Genomic DNA, 15,182 nt, shown 5'->3' with positions numbered 1-15,182 from the left:
AAATAAGAGAAGCCATTGAAAAAATATGAGAATCTGGGCACTAACGCCATTATGTCTTATGGAAAGAACACAAGTAGCGAAAACGTATATGTACACCCATATAAATTAGATTTTAAAATCAATAGAAATTAACAATATAGTACTAAACACAAATGATAAAATCATAATAGATTATATCTGGGATTTTAGACTACATACGTAAATAAAGAAACACTATATAAGGCTAAAGAAAGGGGGTTTTGCACTCCCCAGCCCCATACTACTTAAAGCCTCTAACATTTTAAATAGGTTTAAAAGATTAAGTGCAGAACCAAAGAGTCCATGGGAAGGTATCTATATATACCGTTATGGATTCACATTAAGAAATAGGGCTGATATATATATAAAAATAACAAATTAACTAAAAACTTGGAAATTCCCAGAAAATTTAGAAACTTTAAAGAGCTATTATTAAAATACGTGTGGGGAAAGTACGAGATGAGGATGCCATGGGGCTATGTCACACGGCGCTACGCGAAGTGAACAGGCCCAGGTTGAGTCCGGAGAAATATCCACATGGGGATTATCAGGACGTACATATCAGAGAAGTATAGATGGCACCCTCTACAAATACTAACACCTGTACAGTTGCTAGACTTGTACTACATACCCCGTTTAGAAAATAAAAATCTTCAGGCATCCTTTTTGGGAAATAAATTAATTATATAAAAGGCAGTAAATTTTTATAAGGGTGATGTATACAAAAATAAAGAAAATACAGAGCCCTCAAGAACAATGCTGACCTTAGCCAAAAAATAGAAATGCGAAGAACGCCTCACATATAGCATACACTAAAACAATAGGGTTTTTTTCAAAAAAAGTATCGCACCGTTTCTTCGACAAAATTCCAAATTGATAAAAAAAAAATATGTATAATTAACAAAATCCATTTATAAGGATCGGAGGACAATTGGGGCACGAATTCGATTTAGAAGGCTATCACAACATGAATACAACTATAGCACGAACAAACATATAGCATACTCACAAATAGCATACACGGGATATAGGAGACCCCTAGCCAAGGTCATAAAAAGACATTAGGAGTGGGACTCCGAGTCAGGTGATAGAAACCTACTCGGAAGAACAAACCTATAGAAAACAATAGGAATAAAATACCCCGTCAAAAATTCATTTAAATTTTTGATCGAAATTATTTTTATTAAACTTAAAAAACATAGCAACATATCTGGGGGACTCAAGAATACATAAAACACTTTCTACTTTTCGGCTAGGTGGGGGAGGGGGCATCTGTCTGGTGCCACCCACCCACCCACCCAAAAAAGACAAAAATAATATTCTCTAACTGCACCTCTGGATGTAGAAGTTAATGAGCTTATTCAATAATTCCATTTTTAAAGAGCAGTCACTTAAGATCATCCAATTACAAATAAATATCTCTGGAAATAAGAGATTTAAGATCTTTTAATTTTGCATACCTCTAAGAGAGATAAATGATAATTTAAATAAGCTGTGAAAATCGGAGATACATGGTAAAACTAAAGATACGTGAAACATTTTTCTGAATGCAAATGTTCGGAGTATTAATTCATTTACCGTGTAATAAACTGAGAGACGCGTCACGACCTATGTTAATTGTGTCTCCGCAGAAATAAATAAACATACCAAGACAAATTATTTCATGAGACTTATCTTTTATTGCTACTTAATTCCACAGGCATGTGTTTCGAACAAGTTGAAGATATTAGACTAGAACATTTTAACTAATCTATTTTTGCACTATATCTCCTTAAGAGATTTACATACCGTATATTAAACTTGCTGCTAATTAAATATATAGTAATAATGTGTGACAAAACTTGCTGCTAAATAAGCTACAATTATAATTTGTAAGAAAACTTATTCTTATTAAAGGTTTGAGATCAACGAAATAACTGCGAGACTTTATTAGAGATTATGAGATGCAAGAGTTTTTGTAAACTATACACAAACATAAATAATTTTACCTGAAAATGCTATGTCTGATGAGTAATTTCAATATCGAGATACAGGTAAGAAACTTACATTCACTGAAACAGTTGTAAAATGTATGGTCTGTTTCAAAATGACACCGAAGGAAATTATTGCAACGATGTTTGTGAATATTTAAAAAAATGTTAGGACATTTTACATTCATTAAGTGATAAGGGGTGACAAACATTTGTGTTTAATCACACACAGACACACACACACACACACACACATAGAGTGTAATTTCACTGATCAGGAGAGCCTTATAAACATAGTTGGAAACAGACCATATAATTTTCATCCCATGTGAATAAATACAATTCATCTATCTGATAGTATCAGCCTATAGTTTGTGTACAGCATCATGGCTTTAGCTTTATTTCAACATTAGTAGTATAGTAGTATGTTGTTCGAAAAATTAAGCACCGTCAAGAAGATTGAAGACTAAGAAAAGTTTTAAGCCAATTCAGTTGCAAAATATGAAATAAACGTTTTACAGGATCCATGCTGCTGTTTAAGTATTGAACTTCATGTTTGAGCGGATTCATAAAGTTAAGAAGCTTAAAAAGAAATTACCCACCACACAAATCACTGTAGTGAGGAGAACCACAACAGACGTTGATGCAGTGTAATTGATCTTCAGATTACCTGACTTCATGAATCTTGTAAAATAGGATGTGAAGTTAAATTCCTATCATTGCAAATAGTTATAACATTAATAAATATTAAAGAAGACAAGAAAAGCGCATGAATACATATGCGTTCCATCATGCAATTTAACTACCTCTAAAGGCTTGTTAAAAAGAATTCATACTGATTTTTAATTATATGAAAAAAATATCGAGATGAACAATTGAAAGCTAGTTGTTTACGCATATAAGAAAATTTAGTTTGACAAATTATTGTACGAACGTGAAAGATGAAGAAAAAAAAATCAGCTAAAGAAAGCAAACATTGTAATAAGGCATTCAGCAAAGACGTATTTCTATTTTAAGGACGAACGATTTATGCTAAAGGTTCTTGATAACTGTTTCCCTAAGGACAATAAAGACAAGTATTAATAAACACGTGATAATTCACTGAATACATATAAGGGTGTACGGTTTGTCAGAAACGAAATAAATTATCATTTCCAATTCACATATAAAGGACATCTGTCTGCAAAGAACATACTATATATATATATATATATATAGTAAAGCAAATGTATTTTAAATTATGTCCCAGTGTCATTTATATGACGGTGTCTGTTGAGGCATTTTTCACTGTACTACATCGGCAGAAGAGGAATTTAAAAAATGAGTCTGTCAATATTAAAACTGTATTTTCTCCCAGATAAAACGTTCTTTGTTAACAAGGAACTTACAATGCGAAATTCACTGAAACAAATAATTTAATCAAGAATGAAAAAAAGAACATTTTTCAAACACAGACATATTTTCCTGCATCCAGTATTTCTTTACGAGGATATCTTGAATTTACATAAAAAGCTAAATGTTTTATAGATGGCTTACTGACTTTACAACTACGCATGAAATTTAAATCTATATTAAATGTACGAACAAACCATTTATTTTTCAAAGAATCAAAGCGCTTCTCAGATACAAGATTCCATTGAATAGAAGGCAGATTTAACTGAATAGTCTAGTCTAGTGTAATAACACTAATTTTATTGTACAAATCATGTGTGTGATAATTATATTTTCAAGTTTTAACTGTCTAAAAACAAGTGGCATGCTTTCTGCAAGGCATGCCATGAAAAGCAATGCCGTGATTCATACAGGTAAGACGTACCTGTGCTGCACAAAAAGGGAACAAAACAAGCAATTCTTAAATTTTTGTGTGATTGAGTAAGGCAGAGATATTCTCAACTGTTTAAGCTGTGTTAAGTCTCTGTATGGCTTTACGAAGAATCTCTGATTCTTTCTGGAGATTGTTCGCAACGGAACGAATTGATTCTTTGTCGTCCAGAGTCTCTATGGATTGTGTATATGGGTTGTACCGAACAGTGTACGGTCTCTCGATAGATGCTGCATAGACTCTGTAAAACAGAATGATGCAAACACTGAAAGCGATAAATCTATATTGTGAAAAGATAATTACGAATTAAAACCCTTTTAAAGGAAAGATAAAAGCTTTACTTCGAAGAAGATTTAAATTTGTGAATGTTTTAAAACAAACGAATCTATATTCAACGCTTTCATGTTTCCGGTTTGCAGGCTAATGGTTGGGAGGTGTTCCGCAACATTTGTGAGCTACAGATTATTTTATAGAACTTTAATTTGTCTATCTTTCGGCGTTAAATTAATTGACAGTTGTTACGACTCCATGGTCTTAAACTAATCATTAGAATGAAGCAAAACCAATGTTTGTAAAATATAACAAATAATTTAATCCTTTAAGTTCCTAATTTTTTTTAAGAGGAACTTACAGTAAAATGAAATAAATCCAAAATGATCCTTAAAAGTTCAACACAAGTCCAAAGTAATTGAGCGTTCCGAATGAATTCCGTGTCCTTGAATGTGCTGAAGTGACAACGGCCTTGATGTACCACAACGGCATTGTCCAGAACTCCTTTGAATAAATTCAAAATAGTCACAATACTTCACGTCGCAAACGAACCGACCTGGCTGAACCATCCAGCCGGAAATCACCCCAAACTTGAACGCGTGCTCATTATTACGATTAATTTTAGAATTTGTAAACACCTTTTGATTTATGCAATCTACAGTGATGTACCAATAATAAAAAGATATCGTAGATATAAATAACACATGTGCAAAGAAACCAAAAAGTTATAACAAATATCCAGAACCTTTCAAATACCCAGGGTATATAAGATTTCTTGCTCGTCCCTTCTTTCGTTAATGTTTGTAAAAGGATTCCTTAACGGTTGGATTTCTCCAGCTGTATTCATCGTTTGGGTCAAGTGTGTGATGTAATGCTAAAACTTCAGACAATTAGCTTACAATGTGTAAATAAGACCTATTAAGTGTGTGATGTAATGCTAAAACGTCAGACAATTAGCTTACAATGTGTAAAGAAGACTTATTAGGCGTGTGATGTAATGCTAAAACGTCAGACAATTAGCTTACAATGTGTAAATAAGACATATCAAGTGTGTGATGTAATGCTAAAACGTCAGACAATTAGCTTACAATGTGTAAATAAGACCTATTTTGACTATAAACACACGATTGTGACACTAAATAAGATATCTTATGCTTCTAGAGGAAAGTCTAACTTAAGAAAAAGCATGCCCATCCTTTCCAATTTGAGGGAATGGAATCTGAATATGTTGCTTATTATTTATTTCTGGGTTATTGCAAAACGTTGCAATATTCCTAAAACGGCAAAGGTGTTCATAAATAAATTACGATCCCTATTTCATTTTCATACTTACAATTTACTGAACTAAAGGAAAAACTGTTAGTTTCATAGAAAGGAAATGTCTGACGTGGTTTGACAGATCCAAATGCCAGACGGATGAAGTGAGAGTTTAAATGTTTGACAATATGTTTGACAATATGTTTGACTGAATAAATTCGCAGTAAAAGCTAATTGTAAGCACATTTCTCAAAAAAGATTCAGGGAATTAGCCTAACATCCTGAATTTACTCTGCGATTAAATTCTTGAAACAATGTTTCATGTCATAAAGTACAAATTCAATATTATTTAAGTAAGCTAAAGAACGAAACAATTATTATAATTAAACAACATGACGAAACTTCGAACCAAAATATTGGTGTTTTTTTATGAGGGTAGTTTCGTAAATTCTTACAATAAATTTGTTATAGTACTCAGAACCGATAATCGTTTAATCAACTGCTCACAGAAAAAGAGTAATGTCTCGAACAAAGAGTCAGCCTGCATTAATTGTTGGGCACATAACGATCTTGTAAACTTCATAGATACAGTTCAGTTGTGTTCGCACAAAATTACAAGTAGCATATGAACCGTACAATCGAACATTGTTTTCTTAGGAAACAAAAAAGTTACTGATGTAAAATTCGATGCCTTTAGCAACAATACTGAGAACTAATTTTTAACCACCTGGCACAAAATGGCCTCGGAAAAAGACAGTGACAATCGGTCTCGGTCACACCTTTTTCTGGTGTAGTCTGCGAACGGTGCCAGACCCATCTAACATGGGTGTTTATTCCTACAACTTAGATCTACTTTGATTAGGTTTACTTCCAGCTTTGACAGAAAAGGTTAGCGTGGTGTTTCAGTCTGAAACCTTGATAATAACCCCAAAATGTATTCTCCTAAATTCACAGTCAAAAGTCGTCATACGTTTTGGTAAGCAATGTTACTGTCTGAATAAAATGAAGTGTTGGCTAGTCATATGGTATGAATTCATTTCAATGTCGGACAATGTTATCAATTAAATCGTAAATATCAATGTAGTAGAGATCTTCATTATTAATACACTCAAAAGACCATCTTGTCTTACGTGATGTGGGTTTTTTTCACTGCAGTAAATACATCTTGCAAACGTTCGTGAAGCTTTTTACACCAATATAAATTTCGTTAGTTTTACAAACACTGAAAATGTAGGTAGCTAATTCAGTGACACAACATCTAATTTTTCTTTGTCGAAACCTGGTTACTGTCTGGTAAATGAGGGATATTTCACTATTTAATTCTCGCACATTCTTCCAGTCTGATGAAAGATGTGGTGAGTGTACTAGCGATTATGGACTGGGTCTAAGTTTCCCAAGGATTTCTAAATGAGAGTAATGTCTGAGAAGCAGAGAAACACTTAGAACCCCTATGCCATCTGTCGAATTAAAGTGCGCAAGATTCCACTTTGGACCTATATCAATTACGGCATGGACAACCTCCGTCCGTGTTGTTAAACGCCGATTTTAACACTCAGCACTGATCAAATTAGCTGACATTTTTGGGTCAATTTTTACCCGCGCGCGTCTGGTACTGCTTAAAAAAAAGGAAGCTCATACTTCCGGAAGAGACAACTAATGATTGAGCCTAAAAGCTTGATGATCATGTCGGATAAATTCATTAGCGTCCAGCTTGGCTGGTTCCATTGACGTAATTATAAAAATGTCGATAGGAGTGAAGGGACAAAAACCAGTCTACAACGCATCTCTTAATTGTATCTTAAAGAAGTGATGAAACTGACTCTTCTTATAATTAGTGAATGTTAAAAGTTTTGTACCCCCGAGAAGTGTTTCCTTTACTAAAGAAACTGTTTTGCTAATGAATATTAACCTATAACTTACAGAAAAAGAAATCAGCATCAGAGAAATTCCGTCACATGGTACACTTGCTTTATTGGCAATATCGTGTAAAACTGAATAGCAAAGACTCAGAATCAGCTAATGATTTGGTATAACAATATGATGTGTTATCTTTTATTAAATGACTACCAATAATTGAAAACAACCACATTTCCTCAAGTTTGTTTAGTGTGCAATCAACAGCAATTAATGGTTGTATATGTAAAAACTTAAAATGTCCCATAATATCTAATCAAAATAATTTTCTTGACTCACATAACATTTCCTTTTTTTATTATTTCTTTATTTATTTGTTTAACTTTCAGTGACAAAAATGTATTACAAGTATAAATTGTATGCTACCAGTCCGAATGGTATTGTTCCCTTTAAGACTATGTGAAAACATAATTGGAAGTTGATGTTGCAGTTGGGAAAATCAATCATTACATTATAGTTTTGTAGTTTTGACGAAAATAAACGTTGCCCTTTAATCAGGGTTCTCTGGGATGTCATTGAATCTGAATTTTTCACGAACTTAGGAAACATACATCGTAGTCATGTATAACGTATTTCTCTAATTTATAAATGTATTATGTATCCATCTGAACTATTCATCAACAAAAATAGAATGTTTTAAAAATTAATTTCAATTGTTTCATTGTTATCTTTTTTCTGTTCTTTGTCTATAAAATGAAATTATACTTTCAGGATACAGTTTACCATCGATTAGACAATGTCATACATACCGCATTTTCTCCATCATACTTTCGAAGGATTCTGTGACGAAATAGACTGGTTGGAGATCTTGGTCTGTATACAGCTGAACCGCTGTGACGGAGGGGTCGAAATTTTTCTTTTCCGGTTTTTCGGACATTGCGTGCTGCAGTTCTCCGTAAGACGACAGGGTTCCCGCTCCGTATGCTTTTATATCACCATTCTGTTTACAAAGCCCAAATTCTACTGTGAACCAGTAAAGCTGCAAAAAAATTAGAAAGATATATAAAACGCTCAGAACTTTCATTATTAATCATATTGTGACTAAATATATGATTGGGCCTCAATTTGACGAAACAACAAACTATGCATGGACGTTAACAAAACCTTACGTATACATAGTTATGTATTAATCTCTATACTTGTTAACAGCATGCATTAGCCACGGAGTAAACGAGTTTATAGTATGCGTTAGACACAGACTAGACGAGATAATAGCATGCATTAGACACGGATTAATCGAGTTAACTGTATGCATTAGACACGGACTAAACGAGTTAATAATATGCATTAGACACGGACTAAACGAGTTAACAGTATACCTTAGACACGGATTAAATGAGCTAATATCATGTACTGGACACGGACTAAACGAGTTAATAGTATGCATAAGACACGGAATATAATAGTTCATAGTATGCATTAGACACCGACTAAAATAGTTAACATTATGCATTAGACACGGACTAAACGAGTTAGTATTATGCATTAGACACGGGCTAAACGAGTTAACAGTATGCATTAGACACGGACTAAACGAGTATGCATTAGACACGGACTAGACGAGCTAACAGTATGCATTAGACACAGACTAAACGAGTTATTAATATGCATTAGACACGGACTAAAATAGTTAACAGTATGCATTATATATGCTAAGAACAATTCTTGACAATTATCTACTTGCGAAGAATAATATATTTTTTCACACACAAAATATTTTCTACCTCATTAATCTCAGTATCACAGGTGAATTCAGAAATATGAAGTATTTTGGCAACGAGTGTGTTTTTCAGCGACTATATGTTGCATGTTTTTAAAAATAGAATAAATTCCTACATTTTGGGACAGTTAATAAAAATGTAAATCAAACCATCTATAAAAAGTACCATTTTGACTAATTAACAGTCAGTTAGATAGAATTTAACTGCTAAAATAAATCGTTATAATTGATCTCATACCTTTTGATCAAAATAGAAGTGTTAATTCGCAAGTTATAGCAATAATGAAAAACGAAAATAGCTCATTTTTCGAATAATTTGCAATGCAAATTTGCATCTCCTATAGCGTTGATATGGCCTCCATCTTTTTAAAAGTTAAAATATGTAAAGTAAATGTTCCGAAAGTATTTGTTTAATAGTCTTTTAGTTCATCTTTTACTATTAATAGTTTCCCTTCAAATTATGAAATATTATTTTGAAAAATCCTGTTAAAAGTACTATAATCACATAATAGATGGACAAATTAAGAGACATACAATGCGAGTATTATTTCAAAACACAGACTAATTGGAAAATACTAAGGTAGAGTTTGAGCGTGGCGGTGGCGCTTACATTTGCTGCAAAAGCTTTTCGATTCGAGCATATGATTCATCTGATCACTAGAGAATTGTCGAAAAAAAGTATTACAACATAATTTTATATTCATACACAAAATTGACGCCAAAATATCAGAGAAGGAGAAGAAACATGGATAGGACAAGAAGGAAGCAAACTTACGGTGGCGAACCTTTCGATATCCTCGTCACTTGCTCCTAGAGATGCCAGACCCAGTTCCTGGGAAAACTGGGCAAACATGGGGTCCGCCAACATGGGCACATGTCCGATCAGTTCGTGAATACAATCTCTGCATGAATATCCATATAGAACATGTATGTTATGTATTTAAGATATCAGGAAATGGCATCCATGCCTATTTTGCTTTCTTGTTACCTTTACGTGAATCTACCTATGAGTGATGTATAAATATTTTCTCACATTAAGTTCGTCCGACACTAGGTTTTAAGATTTTGCCTGACATAATGTCATTCATGTTATATATCCAGGACCGTAGAGAGCGATCAATGGCCCTGGTGTAAGAAATTATAAAATAAAAACGTGTTGTTCGTCGGCCACTGCCCCCTTATGGGCCCGGGTCCTGTGGATATGACCCGGTTGCCCCACCCCCATGTCGGCCCTGTATATATCATCCAAATATATCTCCTTCGCTCTATCTCTCTCATATACACAAACACACATACACACATAATTTATGAGCATTTTATGACTTATGAGAGGTGTTCAAAAACTGTGGTATCAGTTATCATATAACGAAAAGAAAATTGACACGCCGACAAAGATATAGCTAATTTTAAAATCGTAAGCAAAACAAATTCCGGAAGAAAATTACCTGAACCTCAATTAGCTCACAACTTTAAACCATCCATGGAACTGAATAGAAATTATCATACTCACGGTTCGGGTGAATGATCTGGTTTGGAACCATGTCGGATGTACTGCGTACACTGGAACGTCCTGAAGGCCAAGCTTGCCAGGAAATCTCTGGCTAATAACAGACCGGCCACTGGCCTCAACTGCCAGCCTGTCTTGCCTGAAAAGTTTGTACATAATTACCTACACAAAACCTCTTGGTTTTGAAGTATAGTTAACCTTGTGGGGTTTTTTTTCTCCACCAACTGCCACCATGAGACATTATGATATCTGAAGCAAACTTATGACATCAAAAGGGGTATAAAATTGACATTTATCCATGTCTGTCTATTATGCAAGCATCGAAGAAAGACTTTATTTTTCTCCTCTTCAGATCATATCGTCAGATTTGTAGATTCTCTTCGGTGCTTGTGATGATGAGGAGGAGAAGGAGGCGGAGGAAGAGGTTGATGTTATTGATGATGACGATGCTACTGCTGCTCCTGCTGCTGCTGCTGATGATGATGATGATGATGATGATTAAAGTGAGCTGATAGGAGAGAGAGAAAGAGAGAGAGAGACAGAGAAAGAGAGAGAGAGATTAGGACGCACATACGCTTCAAGAAATTAGAAACATCTTCCAGTTGAGGGATGGTATTTTCGCTGTACCCACATTCCTTCTCCAGCAGCTTGAAGACATAATTGTGCTCTTTACAGGCGTAGCCTGGGAAAAGTTCCTTTAGATGACGATATACGTGGCCCCTGTAATGCAGAAATCATCAGAAAATTAAGAGGAGCAAAATACGGGCTGTATTTTTTTTTTAAATCGACCAATCAATATTAGATTTTCAAGCGAAACATAGACGTAATTTCGACAATTGCAACAAAAGCATATCAACATTATCTGCCATTATTAAGTCATTGGAGAAGTAAAAGCAACACAATTATTCTCCATTAAAGCATTGCATTTGCTTAATGAGTTTTCGCTACTAGTCTTCAAGTACCAAATTTGACAATGTACTCAAAATATAAACATGCTGTAATTTTAGTTACGTTTCGTTCATCTTTTATTCAGTATGAATATAAGATGCATTAATACTCGTATACGTTTTGTCGGTCATTTGCTAAATATAAGAACTTTGTACTTAGGATTCCCTAGTCCATACAATTTATGATAGACCGTTATGATATCATTTTAAAAGCAACAGTAAAACTATAACTGATACCCCAAATATTGTTCCTGTTAACGTGATACATCTCCGTGGATACTGCAGAGATCTTTTTCATTCCTGTCATATTCGCACTCGTTTAACACAATGAGTTAAAAGTAGAAAATTATTTCTCATTCTTTTTTATTTTCTAAAATGTATAATCTTTTATTTTTACTCACCACGTACGTATTTCATCCTCCGTGTATTCGACTCGGGGTATTGCCTGACCACTGTCATTATCAGAAAAATCAAAGTATGTGAGAATCGTAATAAATGGCGTTACATGTTTAAATATGTATCTATAATATACTTCGAACAAGTAATTAATAATATAATTGTTATCTGGAGTTTAGGTTTGATAGTATAACTTTAGGATCGATAACTGATAGATACACCCTAGTTCATGTAACCTTGATTGGCTCATGTCAAAAGATCATAAGATCAAGTTGCTCACGTTTTTTCTCAACTACGTAACTGTGACATACTTACTTAGGAACGAAAAGATGGAGTTATTTATTTCAAACAACTGACAACAGTACATTATTGTCATTTGTCAGTAACTTTTGTTCGCATCCATATGAAGTCATCCAAACATTAATTTTATTTATTATTTTCATTTCCATTGACTGTTCTTGTCTCTAAGCCTTCGTCATTCACTAATTTTATTCAGGATAAACTTTAGACCTGCTCATTTTTATATATGCACAATAGAAACTTCGTTTATAGCAAGGGTAAGGCAGATAATTTAGCCCTTCACCCGTGATGATGTTGATTTTCGGGTGAGGGGTTGATACCACCTATTCATTTAAAGCTGCAATTATCTGCATTCAAATTTGGCTGCACACATCAGTGTATATTTTATACACTTACTAGTATTTCTCGCGGCTGTGCAGCTACCATCAGCTGTAGAGTTATTATGGTGACATGTACGTTATATTTCCGGAGCATATCATACGTTTGGCGACTTTTAAGTCCACCTGGAATAGCACGACTGTCTGTCCTGTGGCCATTTTGAATTTCGCGCTTGATATGGCTGTTACAATTACCGGTATGTGTCTAAGGGTGTACGCATGTTTGTTCCGGAACAATTTGCATGCAGCAAAATTGCACATTTTAATGAACAGGTCACATCAGACCCGCATATCGTCCATCATTATCAACACAGATTTTTGGGGTTGATTTATCGGACTAAGCAGGGGTGGGTGTACATCATGGATGTGTAGCACCGATATATTACGTCATTTTAATGAAATATTGCACTGATAAAAAAAATGTCATACACATGGAAATTATTCGTTTTGACCGGTAATTGTGTTCTGTTTGTCGGATATAAGTTTGCTTTTCTTTTTCTCTGTTGTGAAATGTTGTCTTTTTATGGACCTTAACATCCCAATTTTGTAATTCATAATGAAAATGAATAACGGATGTTGCCGGAATCGTTAGAAAAAAAGACAGTATATAAATGGATGATACGATATTCGATACTGTTTATGTAAGTTCCTTGATCAAAAGGGAACACAAATGCTGCGAAATCAAGAGATACTATAAGCGTAGGAAGGATCTGTCGTGCAAGCTTTTGTTCTAAGCCTAATGACTTCTTAAGGTTGGTGAGGAAGGAAATTACATAGGAACGCACTATTTGTATTCAAAGGCAATGTCCGCTATCTGTGCTCGTCTGGCCCTGTAGATCATATCGGTGAATCCCTGAAAACGACGAAAATATGGAAAACATGTAGAAGTAATCAAACAACTGAAAACCTTAAGTGAAAATTTCATCGATCGATATATCTATAGCATCATACATACATACATACATACATACATACACACACACACACACACACACACACACACACACACACACACACACATACATACACACACATACACACACATACATACATACATACATACATACATACATACATACATACATACGTACATAGTATGTGTCTATATGCCGCATACAAACAGAAAATAGTTGTTATTTTCTTAATCTATTCATATTTTTGCTGTGCTTGCAGTTATTATTTAAAAGTCTGGTATCGCTCCCTAAACTCTCTCTCTCTCTCTCTCTCTCTCTCTCTCTCTCTCTCTCTCTCTCTCTCTTACACACACACACACACACACACACACACAACCACACACAACAAGAACCTTTCGTTTGGGTGTGGAAATTTAGCTCATTTCTTAAATGTTTTTGCCAAGATTTGCACTTGAAATTAATTAATTATTAACAAATTATCATACCGGGTGGTCACTATCCAGCTCGGGTTCAAACTTTGTCACAAGATGAGTGCATTTGTCCAGGTCAGAGATGTGAGTCGGTATCCAGATCTCTTAAATAACATCGTAGCAAAATGATACAATAAAATGTATGCATGAAGATATCATAAAATTCGTTTCACATTAAATAGCATTCTTGTTTTACATGCGTTCCTGTTTACTTTCCAGAATGCTATGTTAAATTACAAATTATCAGTTACAATGCTTTATCTTACAACGCATTCTTCGCTATTACTTTTGTAAAAACTTTCTATTCTCAAAGATGTTTTAGTTTAATTTATGTTCTCAACATAGAGTTTAGACATATTCTGAATTGGAGTTTACATACATACATACATACATACATACATACATACATACATACATACATACATACATTGATACATACATACATACATACATACACACACACACACACACACACACACACACACACACACACACACACATATATATATATATGATGTTCATACAGGATACAGGAACAACGAGGAATACTTCACGCCATTCACATACCTCTCTTAAAGTCCTTCTGGTTTAGAACATTCAGGTCTGCCACCAGAGGGCTCTGACGGAGGCTGTTCAAGACCATAGTCAGGGTCTCTTTAGGGGACATGCATTGTAGAAATAGGTCAATTTGGGCTTCCTTTTTCTTACTTCGCCTCGATTCAATATGTTCCAGAGTCACCTTCGATGACTACAAGAGGAGAAATGACTTACGACATACGTCTCATGTCATGTGACATAAAACATACACTGAAATTAATTAATAAAAAGACATTCCAAAAAGTCACAAACGTACTGTCTCAGTGGACATTACCATATGTTCACTGAGGTGAATATTAAAGAGGAGTTAAAGACAGGATTCATCGAAACAGACATCACTACACTGGAACATGTATTAACACATAAGAAATTGAAAGGATTCATCCAAACAGGCATCACTACACTGGGATATATATTAACGTATAATTTATGGAAAGGATTCATCCAAACATTCATCACTACACTGGGACATGTATCAACATGTAAGTTTTGGGAAGGATTCATCCAAACAGGCATAACTACACTGGGATATATATTAACACATAGGTTATGGAAAGGATTCATCCAAACAGGCATCACTACACTGGGATATATATTAACGTATAATTTATGGAAAGGATTCATCCAAACATTCATCACTACACTGGGACATGTATCAACATGTAAGTTATGGATAGGATTCATCCAAACAGGCATCACTACA

At 34.4% G+C, this 15,182-nt stretch overlaps 1 protein-coding gene across 1 annotated transcript in view; it reads right to left on the bottom strand.

The window, feature by feature from the left end:
• Positions 1-1,674: 1,674 nt before the first annotated feature.
• Positions 1,675-15,182, bottom strand: part of LOC149799068 (tyrosine 3-monooxygenase-like) — a 44,965-nt gene continuing 31,457 nt past the window's right edge. The window contains exons 3-11 of the mRNA XM_089958042.1: positions 14,450-14,630; positions 13,898-13,986; positions 13,284-13,351; positions 11,827-11,877; positions 11,053-11,198; positions 10,482-10,617; positions 9,747-9,873; positions 8,001-8,230; positions 1,675-4,051 (exon numbers count right to left, since the gene is read on the bottom strand). Of these exons, the coding sequence (XP_089814168.1) occupies positions 3,886-4,051; positions 8,001-8,230; positions 9,747-9,873; positions 10,482-10,617; positions 11,053-11,198; positions 11,827-11,877; positions 13,284-13,351; positions 13,898-13,986; positions 14,450-14,630 (1,194 nt within the window). The 3' untranslated portion in view covers positions 1,675-3,885. The remainder of the gene's footprint in view (positions 4,052-8,000; positions 8,231-9,746; positions 9,874-10,481; positions 10,618-11,052; positions 11,199-11,826; positions 11,878-13,283; positions 13,352-13,897; positions 13,987-14,449; positions 14,631-15,182) is intronic.

The sequence above is a fragment of the Sinohyriopsis cumingii genome, chromosome 5 (assembly GCF_028554795.1).
Source record: "Sinohyriopsis cumingii isolate HCF-2022 chromosome 5, ASM2855479v2, whole genome shotgun sequence".
Lineage (NCBI taxonomy): Eukaryota > Metazoa > Mollusca > Bivalvia > Unionida > Unionidae > Sinohyriopsis > Sinohyriopsis cumingii.
The sequence above is the reverse complement of the archived record's forward strand: the minus strand, read 5'-3'. Positions and strand labels throughout refer to the sequence as shown.